Below are 16,835 nucleotides of genomic sequence, written 5' to 3'. Positions count from 1 at the left end.
CTATGCTATTCTAAGACCAAATGATGCTCTGATAAAAGAGTATAAGATTAAAATAGTAAAAGATTTGCCCTCTGTCACACTTTTCCTAGAACAGAGAAAATGGTTCAATGTTAAGGTATCAAAGGACTTCTCTGCATGGGGAAGGTAAGTGAGAACATCAGCTGCAATATCAGCAAATTTGAGAGCAGGCAAAAGCAAAGTGAGTACTCAAAAAGCACCAAGAAAACAAATCATTGTGTTGAGCAGGAGCTAGTAAACTGGGAAGAAATTTAAGGTTAAGTCAATTAATGGTAATTAGATGAAGATAATCAAGGATGACTGTAACCCAAGTACAATGATTATTACAAAGAGTTTTAAGGATTAGGGATACAGCCTTAGTTTAAGGACAGAACCAAGACTTTAATAACCAAGTCTTTAATTCAACAAATACTGATCAACAATTATGTATCACTTACTGTCCAAGACCATAGGGATCCAAATTCAAATCAGACATTTTCCCTGCCTGCCTGGCACTTACCATCTGGCAGGGTGATGATACACACTCAACTAGAACTCACTGTGGTTGTCTGAATAAGGTGCTATGGGAACACAGAGGAAGGAGCATGGGGTAGCCCTCACAGAGAGATGACATTTGATCCAGATCTTAAATTTTATCAGGGAGAAGAGAAGGAAGAACAGGGCACTCCCAGTATGAGTAATAAGGTGCTATGGGAACACAGAGGAAGGAGCATGGGGTAGCCCTCACAGAGAGATGACATTTGATCCAGATCTTAAATTTTATCAGGGAGAAGAGAAGGAAGAACAGGGCACTCTCAGTATGAGTTCAGCATAAGTAAAGGCAGGAAGACATTACAGTACACCAGCAGGGCCAGAATGTAGGATCTTTGAGGGCAACAAAGCTAAGAAGATAGCCCAGGCAAAAGCATGAGAGTCTTAAATTCCATACTAGGACATTTGGACTCATTATCGGTGGTCCCTGACCACCGAGAGTTTGCATTTTTTTATTTGTGTAACACCTAAAATTTATCCTTAGAAACATTTAGTATATTCATAATGTGTGCAAACATACCACTATCCAGTTCCAGAAAACTTTCAAAACTTTCAAACTTTCAGCACTCCTAAAGGAAACCCTATACACATTAAGCAAGCACTCCTCATTTTCCCCTTCCTCCAGCCCCTGGCATCACTAATCTGCTTTCTGTCCCTATAATTTGCCAATTCTGGTTATTTCATATACATGGAATCATAAGATATATGGCCTCTTGTGTCCAGATTCTTTCACTTAGCACAATGTTTTCAAGGTTCATCTACACTGTAGCATCTATTAGTACTTAATTCTTTTTTGCAGCTGAATAATATTCCATGGCATGAGTATACCATATATTGTTTATCTACTCATCAGCAGATGGACATTTAGATTGTTTATACCTTTTGGCTATTGTGAGTAGTGCCACTAGGAACACTGGTGTACCAATTTTTGTTTGAACACCTGTTTCAATTCTTTGGGGTATGTACCTAGAAGTAGAATTCCTGGGTCATATGATAATTCAGTGTCCCAGTTATTGTAGAAGTACCAAACCCACTGATGGTTTTCAAGCCAAGGAATGGCACGTTGGGATCAATGTTTTAGCCAATGATAGCCAGTGGCTGGAGAAGGACAGAAGAGACTGGTAAGAGAGTGAAGTCCAAGAGGCCATCCAGGAGGCTACTGTGTCAGTCAAGAGTAAAAAGTTTTAATCCACAGCAGGGGAAGTGACCACGAGAATGAAGAGAAGAGGGTAGATTTCTGAGGCAGATTGAGCAAGAAATTGATGAACAACTAAATATGGGAAAGGATGGAAGAAATTTTATTCACAGCTCTATGTTAGAGTTCTCTCATCCCCAGTGCTTAACAGGGACCCTGCTCCATAAGTAATCAAAGAAAAATGTCATGTCTGGCTGAATAATGATGCATGACATTGTTCATAAGAGAACTGACAAATCACGACTGCACATGAGGGGTTAAAGAGGACTTTTTACTCTGTGAGAAACAGGATGGATAGTGATGCATTTTGTTGAAACAAGCAACACTGAAATGGTTTAGACAGGTGTTCATGGAAATATGAAGGTAAGGATGTCCAGCAGACAGCTAGAAATTCAGAACGAAGTCTCAGGGTAAAAAAAAAAAATTGGGACAAAAGACCATATTTTGAAACAGACTATTGGCAGCCTTACTCATTAGGATCGCTCATTTAGATATCTAACTTCATAAATTAACTCAAAATACAATGGCATAAGTATCTTCCTAGGAAGAACTGGGGAAAATAAGTAAAAATAGTGGTGTGGGTTGTGGCTTAATCTACATTATGCCCAGAGCTAGGACTCTGGCAGCCCCAGGCACATCTCATGTTGGCAGATCATGCAATCGTCAAGCATCTACTTTCCTAAGACTGCACTGGAAAGGAGGTGCTTCTACAAGGAAGTTCACATAAAAGGAAGACAATATAACCAGGGTATGAGGAGGACAGCATGGCATCTATTTTGGGCAAATATCATTTGCCCAGTCCCAAGGACTCAGATCTGAAACCTACCTGAGAAAAGGGCCTCCTTGAATCAAGGAAGCAATGTGTGTGAGATAAGTTGTGATAAATGGTGTCATTGGCTCTAATTCTTTATCCTTCCCTAATTCCACATCCTTCTGCCATGTAACTTTACAGTGCCTGCCACTGAGAGATATTCTGCCCCATCCTTAACTCTGGGCTCAGCCATTTAGCATGGATTGGTCAATGGGATATGAGCAAGTATGCTGCCAGCAGAAGCTTGCAAAGCTTTCTCTTTCATGACATCATGCCAGGGCTAACATACTGGAGGATGAAAGACTTATGGAACAGAGCAGAATCGTCTAATTGCTCCAGCTGAGGTCAGCCTAGATCAGCCAATAGCCAGCCAAGACACTGAATGAGCCCCACCCAGATCAACAGAACCACCTAACCCCAGATGCACAAGTAAATGCTTAGTGTTGTAGGCCACTGAGGTTTTGCAGTTGCTTGATATACAGTATTCCTGCAGTAAAGATCAACTGAAACAGGATTCTTTGCCACAGTTCTTTGTTGACTCAACACTGTGGAAACTTCAGGGAACACAGAGCCCCTGTGTGGGATCCAGCTTCGAGACAGTCCAATTTTCACAGGCATCAGGGAGGATTTAAGGAACATTAACAAAGTCTTCAAGTAATTTCCTTGTACGATAGACCTGGCACATACCCCCAGAAAAAATTGTTCCTATGACCCCCATATGGTTTCAGAAGGATTCAAAGTACTGTTTTTCAACTTAAAAGTTGCAATTCATTAATATGAATGACATCAATTTAATAGATCTTCATAATGAGTACTTTTTTGGGGGGGGAAGAATGGAATGAAAAATACCAGAATACATGACAAATAATAAGGCTAAATACTTTCTGAAACTTTTTTCAGGGGAGATGAGGGGAGGGGAAGATCACAATACAAAAGTATTTCACACTTTGAGTCAAAAAAAGAAAGAAAGAAAGAAAGAAAAAACCCAAACTTGAAAGCCACAAGCTGAGAGAAGGCAGCTGAATAGCATTTTACAGCCCACCAAACTGGGCATCCAAGCCCAACCCAGGAGAAATGAGACAGGTAAGAGAAGGAATCAGTGAGCCAGAGTAATTAATAGCAGCTTTCGCTCGCATTTTAGAATTTTAAAAACACTTTTGTCTACTATACCTCATTTGAGTCTCATAACAGCTCCGTTTCACAGATGAAGAAATCAAGGCTCAAAGAGGCCAAGCCCTTGGTGCTAAGGTAACAGAACACGTGACGCAGCATGGGCGAGAAGCCAGGTCTTTGGTCTCCACATTCTCACCATAATCTTCACCAGCTTCAAAGCATCTTTGAGATCGCTCTCAACCTGCTGCCACACTCAGAGATTGCACCCCGTTTCCAAAATCTAAAGTAAACCCCCTCTTGCTAGACTCCCTAGTAGGGTTTCCTTTTTGTTTGCTTGGGGCGAGTAGGCTATGCACCGGGGCGGGAGCCGGGATCCAACTGCGCCGCCAGGTGGCCGGGCTCGCCCTGGGCGGCCCTGCGGTCTGCGCGGCGCTGGGGCTCCGGCTGCAGCCACCGCTCCACCTACGCTCCCCCCGCAGAGCTCGACCGTCAGCCCGCCTGCCGCTGCCGCCTCCACCACGGAGCCCCGGCGCCGCCCCCGCCGCCCGCCGCCCGCCTCCGCTCCCCGGGCACGCTCCGCCGTCCGCCAGCCCGCCGCAGCCACCACCGAGTCCCGGGAGCCCCAGGCGCCGCCCGCGTCCTCCGCCGCGGCGGGTCCTGGCCCGCACCTGGGCCAGCGGCTGCGCTGCACCCCGCCAGCACCGCCCGCGAGAAACCCCTAATAGTGTCTTTGTTTTTCATGGAGCTGACCAAATTTTATTTGTATGATGACTTAATAGCTGTTGCATCCACTAGCCTGCATCACCCTCATTCCATAAAGAAAGGGGACTTGTCCGGGTTCACCACAGTATCCCCAGCACCTGATGGAGTGCTTGACACATAGTAGGCACTTGATGGAACAGCTAATTAATAAATATAAATCACACTACCTCGGAAGAGAAAACTACAGCCAACTCTCCCATTCTCCATTAGAACCCTAAGTCAGTTGTATCCTTATTTTCCTGAAAAAGACAAATTTCCAACCATGCAAGCTCATAACAAGGTGAACAGTGATCAGAAGGGGGTTACTCAACCCTTTAGCTGTCTCTTTGCTGGAGAAAACTATAAACTGAACCTGAATCCAAGTGCTCAGAAAATCTGCCCAGATGCTGGACCTCTTTTTCCACAGAACTAAGCCCTGATCCTCCACCTGGTTTTGCCTTTCCAAATTATTTACAAATCAGCTGGTACCCAACAAACCTGCTGAACTCTGATGAACTACATCTCAAAAATCCCAACCTACTTTAGCTCGGCACTCTAACAAACAAGCAGCCAGTCATCTCCTCCCCACTCGGCCAAGGTCTGCGGAGACTTACCTCACCGGAGGCTTGAGAGCACCACAGTTCCTCCACCTCGCCTTCCCATTTATATCCTCTTCATTTCGACCAGCCAATGTGGTGGATGCCAGCCTGCCCCATCTTACTCCCCCAGCTGCTGCCGGTGTTGGCGCTCTATGGCTCTCAGCTGAGTCTCTCTCTGGGCCTTGCTCTCAAAGAAAATTTCTCAAGATCACCCCCTTCCCTGTAACAGGTTGCATTCAGGCAATGATGGGCGGGTCCAAAAGCCCCGTGGTGGAACAATTTTGAAGGGTCATCCCAGCTCCAGATCTCCTTTTGTGATGGGCTGAGGCCTTTGTGCATCATTGCAGTCCAGATCCACTCTCTGCCTAATCCTCCACCCTTCCATCCCCCCTACACACACATATGCCTTGATCCCAATAAACTTCTTACATGTACATCTCTCATTCGGAATCTATTTCCCAGAGAACCCAAACCAAGGTTTTTGGGTTGTGGGTTTGGTTTTTAGTATCTAAACAATGCATATGAAAAAGTGAGAACATTTATACCTCACAGGTCAATAATTTTCCCATCACAAGCGACCTCCCACTTACAACTGGTGGTAAAGCAAATGTCTTTATGGAGTGCTGTTTTGGGAACTCAGACACATGTTTTGATCAAAACAATACTACCAAGGATCTTTAAGAAGATCCCTTTCACAGCACCTGCCCCTTGGTAGCCATACATTCTTTGGTATAATATTGTTATCTGCATCTCATACTAAATTCCAAGCTCCACAACCATCACATGGGAGCATGTTAGAAATGCAGAATCTCACCCCCCCACACACACACACCTACTAAAAGAGGATCTGCAGTTTAACAGATCTCCAGGTGATCTTTATTCACATTAAAGTTTGAGAGCCACTGGTCTAAGCTTCAAAGCTTCAGTATCATATTTTAACTTTATGGAAATACTTGGGATCACCACTCACTCACATACCACATCTATTAATCACAAGTCCAACTGAAGCTATCTCTAAAATGCCCATCATATCCACACCTTTGGAACTATTTCAATCAGGCCCTCTTATCTCTTGAGGACAACACTTGGAGTAGCAAGAGTTTAGATGACTAGATGAATGGATGACTTTATTGGAGTATCTGAATGCCTTTGATTCTAAAGTATATTATTCTTTGCAAATCAGATTTAATACAGCTTTAAGTCAAGCTTTTCAATTTCTTATGTCAGAAATCCTCAAGTAACTTCATAGCTGCATCATTTAATTGACTTTGTCCTCATGTGCCATTAATAATTTCTTGATTCACTGATGTCTTCAATCTTCTAAAACTAACTACCACACGGAGAGAAGGAATTAACAGGATTGTGCTAGAATCAGAAACTTGATTTCTGAAAAGAACAATACAGCCAAATTTAAAAGAACAAAGGGAAATTAGGAAACTTGAAGGAAGCTCAGTGATTTATTTCTCTTAGCCAATTGTCTTGTCAAATGAATATTTCCAATGATCCTCTTAGTCCTAAAGTGCAGGTAGTCTCCAACTAACATGAGTTTTTCTCAGAGCAGTGGCATATAAATGGTGGTTAAGATTCTGGACCTGATCACAAATGTCAATTAATTCATTGAAAGCCAAAAAAAAAAATTGGAAATATCAGAGTAATAGCCTGAGAGAACCCAACAAGCACATGCAACAGTATCACTATGGACAATGAGTTCGGTGCTCAACCTTGAATAGAAGGATACAGCTACTCCCAACTGTTGTGGAATCAGCCTTGGTACACTGACCCACTGCCTCAAACACCAGTCCCTTATCTAAACAACCTCTCCTCAAACGCCTGCCCTTCTACTGTCATATCTTCTACCCCGTCAGTATTCTAGAAAACCACAAATCACCTTCCAAAAAGCCAGGACAAGTGGTTTTACTTGTTACAATTACCTAACTTAAGTAGGTTAATCATCAGACCCATATTTCACATAAACTTTACCAGTAAATTTTTTCTGTAAAGTTAAAATTGAAATACTCCTGGGGCACCTGGGTGGCTCAGTCAGTTAAGCATCTGACTCTTGGTTTCAGTTCAGCTCATGATCTCAGGGTCATGAGATCGAGCCCCTAGTCAGGCTCAGCGCTGAGTCTAAGATTCTTTTTCCCTCTTCCCCTACCCCTCCCACCATGTGCACACATGCTCTGTAAAAATAAATAAGTAAGTAAGTAAATAAATAAATAAATAAAATCTTTTTTAAAAATTGAAACACTCTTTCAGGGACATTTTGACAAAAGGAAAAATTTTGAAGGCAGAAAGAGAAATAGGTAGGCACCCATTCCATTATGATTCATATAAAATATTAAATTAAAACCAGAGAAGGCAGAAAAAGAAAAAAAAAAGAAACTGAACAAATGCAATGAAAAGAAATCAGCTACAAACATGGTGGATATTAATCCAACAGCATCAGCAATCATTTTAAATGTCTAATACATCACTTAAAGGACAAATTGTCAGAGTGGATAAAAACACAAGACCCAACCCTATGCTGTGTATAAGAAATCCTCTTTCTTTCCTTCTTTCTTTTCTTCTGTCTTTCCTTCTTTCTTTAGTTTCTTTCCTTTCTACCTTTTGACCTCTTTCACTTTTTTAAAATATAATGGCTTAGAAACTATATCTAATTTATATTGTCCTGTTTTTACAGCTGTCCTTGCATTACTCTATACCATGAATTGAGCTGGGCTGACACTCAAGCAGAACTCTTGACTTCAGCCTGACTGGGCACACAGTGCACAAGCAGGGGCAGGTCAGTAAGCATCTCTGGGCATCTCTAAAAGGGAGACCACTGAGCTCCCAGCTGGGTCAGATTATTCTCGTGGTCACATCAGGAGCTCAAGTTGCAGGGTCACTTTTTGTGGCTCCCTACCTCTGAAATTTAAAACTCCCGTTTCTTTCAGCATCACTTCTGAATGTATCTGGTCACAATTTGTTGAAAGAAGTTAAATTCATGCTATTAAATAGATACCTCTTCTAAAGTACTCTATATCTCAGACAAATTCATGGCATCACCATAGTCTGGCGTATCTTAAGTTTCCTGAGTTCACACATACAGAAGCACTGGTAAGCTTATGAGGTCACTAGGAAAGGTAAGGGAACATCTTGATCCCATGGCAAGACACAGTGCTGTGCTTAGATTGTAGGAACACAGGTAAAAGCTAGACACTTGGGAAATGATTACCAATCTGAAACAGAGAATAGTCATTTCACATCTTTCTTCCCTTTCACAAATGAGGAGCCGCTCAGTCAGTTAAGCGTCCAACTCTTGGTTTCAGCTGAGGTCACAATCTCAGGGTTGTGGGATCAAGCCCCGTGATGGGCTCTGTGCTCAGCATGGACTCTGCTTGAGATTCTCTCTCTTCCTCTCCCTCTGCCCCTCCCCCAGCTCGTGTTCTCCCTCTCTTAATAAATAAATCTTAAAAAAAAAAAAAAAGGTGACACCTTAAACCCTTAAACTTGGGGGGAAAATCTCCCTCTTTGGAAAGAAATTCCCTCCATGCTTTCGACTAGGATACAGTTTGCAAAAGGCTCTTGTTAAATATAAGATAAAATTCATTACAACCCACACACACATTCTCAACAATTAGGTTAACCAGAAGCAGAATTCAAAAAAACAGGACCAGATTTAATTGGTGTAAATCAGTGGTTCTTAACTGGGGACAATTTTGCACCCCCCACCCAGGGACATTTGGCAATGTTTGGAGATAACTTTTGGTTGTCACATCTAGCATCCAGTTGGGTAGAGGCCAGAGATGCTGCTAAACATCTACAGTGCACAGGACAGCCCCCACAGCAAAGAATTACTCTGCTCAAAATGTCAGTAATACCAAGGTTGAGAAACTAATAGAAGTGAACAAGAAGAGAAAAGGCCTAGGTGCAGCATGAAATAAAATTTAGGAAGAATTAAAGGACAGGAAGAAATATGGAAAAAGGAAAATCAAAAGTGCCAAAGGCATACTTTATCAAGAACAGCCCCAGGGCACCTGGGTGGCTCAGTCGGTTAAGCATCTGCCTTTGGCTCAGGTCATGATCCCAGGGTCCTGGGATCAAGTCCTGCCTCGGGCTGCCTGCTCTGCAGGGAGTCTGCTTCTCCCTCTGCCCCTCCTCCCACTCGTTCTCTCAATCTCTCTCTCTCATAATAAATAAATAAAAAATCTTTAAAAAAAAGAACAGCCCCAGATAGAGCAGCAAGAACAGAGCCCTGGAAATGCCACAAAGGCAGGGCCCATTGCAATGACAAGGTATAACACACAGAAAGAGAAACTCAGAGGGAGGAAGTAGCATTAAGAATTAATGATGAACATGGAACAATGAGTTAGGGACCATGTCACATGCATTGCAGAATGTTTAACAGCATTTCCGGCCTCAAACCCTGTAATACCTCCTGCCCACTTGTGTCAACCAAAAATATCTCCTGATGTTGCCAAATGTCCCCCATGAAACAAAATCATTTTTGGTTGAAAACCATTCTTCTAGAGGGATCTTTTTTAATTAAAAAATATATATATTTCCCCTCATTATTTCTTTCATCTTAGTCCTTTCTTTTAGGTTCAATTTCCTTCTTTTCTAAAATAGGCTTTTCAGTCATTCTTTCACTAGGTATGCATTGATTATACTTTCCCAATCTTTTTCCAAAAATGTTCTTATACTGACCTTCCTCTCCAATAATCATTTAGCTGGATTTAGAATTTTGAATTGGCTGAATGGACTATTTCCTTCAGCACTTTTAAGATACCAATCCACTATCCTCTGGACTTTATCATTATTATTGGAAAGTCTATCCTCAGTTTGTTTCTCACTTGCAAGAAATCTGTTTTTTCCCCCTCAGTATTCTAATATTTTTATCTTGGTGTTTTGTTGACTCACCATAATATGTCTATAATATGTTTAGTTTTACTTATTCTGCTTGGTATTCATTGTGTTTCTGGAATCAAAATATTTGTGTCTCTCATCAATTCTGGGAAATTCTCATTGTCTTTTTTTAATATTCTATGTCTCTCCATTCTTTCTAGTCTCTTAATCTAGAACAGGATTTCTATTAATTGTATGTTGGACTTTCTCATTCTGTCTTCTATATTTCAACTTCCTGCTTCTTGTTTTTCTACCTCCTATCTCTCTATTTTGCTTTTGGGGTAATTCCTACAGCTCTATCTTCCAGGCCTAATTCTCTCTTCAACTGTGTCTAATCTGCAGTTGAAATGGTCATAGAAGATATACTTCCTATATGCCAGGCTCTACACTGACCAAACAAATACATGATTAAGACATTAATTCTCAACTCAAGAACTTTACATCTAATAGGCCAGCCGCACATGAAAAGAAAACTATTTCACAATCTAACAAGAGCAGAATTCAAGATGTCAACAGCAATTGCCAGTGGAAAGAGAAAAAATGATTAAATATGCTGAGGAGAAAAGGAAAAGAATACACAGAGAAGGTCACCTCTTAGGTAGGTTTGAAGAAAAAAATTTCTAGGAGAAGAGTGTAAGGAAGGGTATCCATGCAGATGGCACAGCATGTGCAAAATCATGAATCTTTGAGGATCAGTAAAGAATTACAGGTAACCACGGTGTGGATGCATCTGAAGAGAGTAGTGATAGATGTTAGGGGGTCAGATAAGCTAGTTAGGAAAGCCCTCAAGTACCATATATGAAGTGTTTAGACTTTATTCTGTTGGCAATGGGGGAAATAACAGAGGTTTTCACAGGTGATAGGAGAGGGCAGTAATAGAGGAAGGGAGGAAGAGAGCAAGAGAGAAAGACAGAGAGATGAATTTGGAAAAGTGACCCCTGTGGACACGGAAGAATTAAGACGTAGGGAAGCTGGTTATAAGAAGACTACACTAGTCCAGGTAGAGATGAATGAGTTTGAGCTGAGATAGTGTTCGTAGGGTTGATGATAATGCTCTTAATTAGAGATATTTCTAAGGTAAACATAACGTACATGTGACCCAGCTGGCTGTGGCGGCTGATGGCCAGCAGAGAGTTGAGCATGAGGACACTGACTTTTTGGCGTCGGAGTCTGGACAGACTGTGACACCATTAAAGAGAGTAGGAAATTCAACTCTGAGAGCTACCAGAAGAAAGTTCCTTGTGCAGCACATAGTTTTAAGATGTCTGGGATATATCCAGACTGAGAGTTCTGGAAGGCAGGTATACATCCATCTTTAAAGCTTGGCAGAGAAATCAGACAGGGCAATAGCACTTTTAGAGTCGTCAGCATGCAGCTGGGCACTGAACACAACGGGAGAAAGTGACCGAGAATCAGCTGGTGGCAGAGAGTGACCAAAAATGTGAGTCATGTGCGGGTAGTGAAGCAAGTTGCGAAGCTTGATCATCAAAAACTGGGTCTCAAACGTACACAGAATATCTGAGACAGAGCCAGTTTCCAGACTTTCCTCCTGTGGTTCTCTCAAATTTATCTTCTTTTAATTGATGAAATAATTCAGTAACATCTTTTGTACTCAATATATTTTTATGACTATATTTTAATGTTACATTTTTATAACAGCATATTTTAATACTTTATTATTTGTATTTTAATAGTATGTTAATGAAATAATTCAATAACAAAATACGTATGTGATCACCTAATGTGAAATCTTCTATCTTAGCTCTTATTACACTGAATTAAAATACTTGATTTACTTATATGTCTCCTCCGCTAGACTCTGAGCTCCTTAGGCGTGATGCCTTACTCAGTTTTCTATTCCAAGGACTTATCACAGTACATGGCACAGAGTGGGAACTTAATATGTATTAGAGGGATGGATGGCTGGAAAGGATGAGTGGATAGAGCCAGCCGGACAATGGAGACTGTTTTTGCAACTTAACCTGCTACAATTGATTTACTGATTAAAATATTCTCCACCATGAGGAAGGAGTGCCATGTCCAGGGCCACCATGCAGAGTTTCACAGGTTGTTCACTGTGCAAGGTGGCAAGTAGGGTTAAGTAAAGTCAAATCAAGAGAACCTATTGTACAAGTTAGTCATGCAGTGGCATAGGGCAGTGGCAAGAGTAAAAATAGCTCAATAAAATAACAATCCCAGAAGCTCTCGGCATTCTCTGTCTTTTTAATTGCTTCTAGAATTGTAGAGTGGTGGGGTTTATAAAGTGGAAACATTATTTTTAAATATGCTTGGAGAAATTCTTAAACATAAGAAAATCCCAACAATCAATAAATAAGTATAGAGAGATTTTGTGACTAAAGCTTGTCAGCTCCTCCCATTAGACCTGCAGTGTGTGCAGAAGAAAGATGGCTTAGAAATGTGAAGGGATGTCTGGCAAAATCTGGAATCCTTAGGAAATTCTGGAGTAGTGGAACTGACTTATCTCACCCCAGAGGTTTCTTCAAACTAGCAAGAGAAGCAAAAACTAAAATATAAACAAATAATGACATTAACCTTACTTTAAAAAAAGAAAAAACAGGAAGGAATGAGAAAGTAAACTAGATGCTTTCACACAGAAAATACATATTAAAATCGATAAATTGCTGTAAGAAACCAAATAAATATAATAAATAGCCTATACATAATCGTAATTGAGACTTACAGAGGCTATGCCAGCATGTTCAATTTTCTATAATAAAATACATGCTTGTTTAATATATCTTTAAATGTTGAGGTTAACTTTGTAAGTATACAAATAAAAATAATAATAAACAGTTGCTTGGAAAAAATCCAGTATTTTTTTGCTAATGGAAAGTTCCCAGGAATGAAGAAAACTATGTGCTTTTAATTTGTTTTTCAAGATCTGCAAGTTAAAAATAGAAACCTCCTCTAGAAATTGGATTGCTTCTGAGTATGGTGCTCTATGGAAAGAAAAAAAGTCAACTCACAGAGAAACGTGATAAAATGTTAACCTGGCAGCTGCCATTTCACACTCCTCTTTGCCAAGAAATGCCAGAACCCTGCAGCTACCCTGGCCAAAGGCAGCACTTCATTTCTTAACTTCAGATTTTATTAAACTTTTAAAGCAAGCAGAGTCGATTTCCATTCATGATAACATCAAAACCCAGGAAATTTCAAAGTTCAACAACCCAGATCGTGATTTTTCTACTCTCAAATTGATCCTCAATCAGGACAATTAGATAGTTCGTTTTTGCCATAGCAGAGCTAACGGTATGCAAATGTCCCTCAAGGCTCAATGGTGGGTAATACCATCTAGCCACTTAACCAAAGACACTTTGGAGGGGTTTCCCAGGGTATGTAGATGAACCTCAGAAACCAGAATCTCAGGAGAGGGCAGCCTGCAGAATACAGACTGCTGAAGCTTGCTTTGTGCCATGGACACAGCATCCCTGGAGGAGTCCAGGAATCTTCATTTTTAACAAGTTCAACGGTGATCCTTCACATTTAGTACTGCTTGAGATTGCTTTTGATAATCTGGAACTTCTGCAACGTGAGCATCTCACCTCTAGGTGGCAGCATCTGTTAATTGTTCAGTGTCATTGGGAATGGTGAGTGTCAACTTCAAAAGATTTATTTCCAGAACAGGAATTACACATTGGGTTTGTCCAACTAAGCCATTACTCCTAAGTGCTATATCTATAGAAGAAAAATGTGGCAGAATACATTTTTTTTTCGTAATTTAGAGTTCCAACTTAGACTTCAGAAATAAAAACAATTAACTGGTTATCCCTGCATAAAGCTTTCTGTAACTCATTTAAAGTGAAATGTAAGTGATAAATTTTAAGGCAATATGTTGTGAGCATTTTTCTTGCCCTGACTGTTTCAGTCATGACCCCCAAAGATCACATAGATCAGCGGTTGGCAAACATTTTTTGCAAAGGGCCAGATCGTAAATATTTTAGGCTTTGCAGGCCATACACTCTCTGTCACAATTACTCAATTCTGCCATTGTCACAGGAGAGCAGCCAGAGACAATACCTAAATGAATGAGTGTGGTTATGTCCCAATAAAACTTTATATATGAACAATGAAATCTGAATTTCGTATAACTTTCACGTCTCAAAATATTATCATTCTTTTAATTTTTTTCCGACTGTATGGTCTGAATGTTTGTCCCCCCCACCCCCAAATTCATACATTGAGATCCTAATACCTGAAGTGATGGTGTTAGGAGATGGGGCCTTTGAGAGATGTTTAGGTCATGACAGTGGAACCATCGAGAATGAGATTAGCATTCTCATAAAAGAGACCCCCCAGAAGTTCCTTGCCCCTTCCACCATATGAGGATACTGTAAGAAATCTGAGACCTGACAAAGGGCCCTCACCTGACCATGTTGGCACCCTGATCTCAAACCTCTAGCCTCCACGACTGTGAGAAATGAATTTCTGTTCTTTATAAACCACCTGGTCTGGGCATTGTTATAGCAGCTATGACTAAGACGAAATTAGACTTAATGAATGAATGACGACACCAATCATTTTTTAAAAAGCAAAAACTACTCCCAGTTCTTGAGCTGCACAAAAACAGGTGGGCGGCTCAGATTTGGCCCATTGGCAGTAGTCAGCAGACCCCTGACATAGATCCGTTTGGGGGAGCAACATGAATTGGTGGTAACTAAGGGACTCAAAAATGACTTACTGATAACTTTTCTGAATACAAGAGTTTAGCCCAAGAAAGATGCCTTGTCCCTAAACAGAGGATTAAAGAAATTAAGCAAACAAAAATTCATATGACAAAACTGAGAATTCTGATTCAGGGATGATTTCCTGATGATTTTTTACCAAACAGAAATAACACTTAGATCAAATATTTCTAAACACACCTAACTTTCTTTCAAGGTCCAGCCAAGCCATGAAAGGCCAGTGAACACAGGGGAATTATTGGGGTCCACGGCATCATACAAGCAGAAATGCAGATGCAATTTGTTCAGCAGGTAAAGGCATGAAGGAACCCTTAAATTCACTGAGTCCTGAATCTCCAACAGGAAGCCAACACCATTACCTGTCGTGTCTTGACTGAGGGTTTCCTGGCTGCTGCTGCTATAAGAAGGCACTGGAGTGATGGACAGTGACGCTGGGCAAGACAAAGGTGCAGCCGGCTCAGTCTTGCAGCTGAGGGATCGGTGGTACACAGGGATGCCCGCATCTTTGGAGACGAAGAGAGGCAGATCTGATGGGAGGGTGGGTCTGCCTTGTGCGTATGGGTTTTTCCAGTGGGTGAGCCCGATTGCAACAGGCCCGGAAACATCATAACCTGGCAAGACAAACACAGTAGGTTAGAAGCGGCAAGCAAAGCCCCTTACCATATCCATTTTCGTATTTCTCAAAAGTCTCAGCTATGAGTCAAATCGAACACCACCTGAGATAAGGGTGCATGTTACTAATACACAGGCAGGCATCAACACATTTCATGGATCGTGTTCACCATTCAACATACATTTAGTAAGCAACTGTACAAGGAGACTGTTACTATTTCAGCTCCATAGATGAGGAAACTGGATCTCAACTTGCCCTGGGTCAAGCAGCTGGTAAGTGCCGGAGGCAGAATTTAAGCCCAGATCTGTCTGACTCCAAAATCTGTGTTCTTTCCCCTAAACCATAACTAACTACAGTACAAAGTGAAGTGAAAGAGATAGTTTAAAGTAGGACAGAAATGCCCCCACCCCACCCCACCCAGGATCTCAGGGGAGAAAGCTCTTCCGGGTGGAGGAACAAGGTCATGGAGAAGGTGGTATGAACTTGGCCCTTACAAGCAACCTAGAGGCCAGAGGAAACAGAGGGACAGATCTGTTCTGCAGATATGTTTTATTTGACCCATGCTTTTCTTAATTTGAAGTAAAATTAAAATTAACAACAATAAAAATCTAGAGAGTTCTCAAGAGAATCCAGGTTTCTGGCTTCTCTTGAAAAATCTCTTGATCTTCTCCTCAAGATCAAGAGACATTGGACCACATTCCCACATGGCAAGTGTCAGCTGGAGCAACTCCAGCAGCTACTCTCTTCAGGTGGAGTGAGGGAATTCCAGTCTGCCACAGTCCCCACCACTCCTTAACACCCCACTCCCAGCCTGTTTCCCTCCTTTGTCTTATATTCCTAACTTCTCCAGGCCTTTATATTTGCAAACTAGATACAGGATTTAGGAATGTAAGTATATTCCAGGGGAAAAAAAAAAAAAAAAAAAACAAGAATGGCAAGGTAAGTTGATACAAGACATTTGAGGGTCTTAAATGTCAATGTAAGAAAACTAAATTTTTTGGCAAGCAAAACAATATTCCTGAAAGTCTGTGAAGTGAGGACTGGCATAGTCAAATTAATGGCAGCTAAAGTAGCCAGAATCTGTCCCTTCTTGCTCTGGTGGTTGTCTCTTCTGAGAGGTCTCCTCTGACACCCCCACCCTTTTTTAACCATTTGAGAAGGAAAGCCCACTACAGAGTGTTGGTGTGTGGGGACTGGAGGCATTGGAAGAGAAAGTCCAAATTAGGGAGGGCAGGTTGAGGAATCAAGAAAGCCCAGAAGAGGTAACAAGGAAGGACACCTGTGTAGATTCTGCAGCCTGAATGATGGTGTCTGGGGCCGCCCACCCACACTGTGCTGGAAACCACTTGAACAGGGTACGTGTCAAACAATCCCTGCCTACACTTTAACAGCCAAGCATTTTATTCTTCTCATGCGTGGCTCCTTCATGAACTGAGCCTTCCTCAAGATTCGAGGATGTCTTAGTCATCTTTGAAACTCCCTCCCAATGTCTCTCTGTCCAGCTCTTTCCCTCCCTCCTCTTCCACCAGTACTCAGCACAAAGCTAGGCTCGGAGCTGGTACTCAGTGGATACCCACTGTTCACTGAGTTCCTAGATGCTGGTGGCAAGGAGAGGATACAAAAAGCT

At 41.5% G+C, this 16,835-nt stretch overlaps 1 protein-coding gene across 3 annotated transcripts in view; it reads right to left on the bottom strand.

Moving 5' to 3' along the window:
* ANO4 (anoctamin 4) overlaps positions 1–16,835 on the bottom strand; it is a 433,834-nt gene that overhangs the window by 396,955 nt on the left and 20,044 nt on the right. For all 3 annotated transcript variants that reach the window (XM_078076469.1, XM_078076470.1, XM_078076471.1), the window contains exon 3: positions 14,955–15,206. In XM_078076469.1, the coding sequence (XP_077932595.1) occupies positions 14,955–15,206 (252 nt within the window). The remainder of the gene's footprint in view (positions 1–14,954; positions 15,207–16,835) is intronic.

The sequence above is a fragment of the Halichoerus grypus genome, chromosome 6 (assembly GCF_964656455.1).
Source record: "Halichoerus grypus chromosome 6, mHalGry1.hap1.1, whole genome shotgun sequence".
Taxonomy (NCBI): Eukaryota; Metazoa; Chordata; class Mammalia; order Carnivora; family Phocidae; genus Halichoerus; species Halichoerus grypus.
The sequence above is the reverse complement of the archived record's forward strand: the minus strand, read 5'-3'. Positions and strand labels throughout refer to the sequence as shown.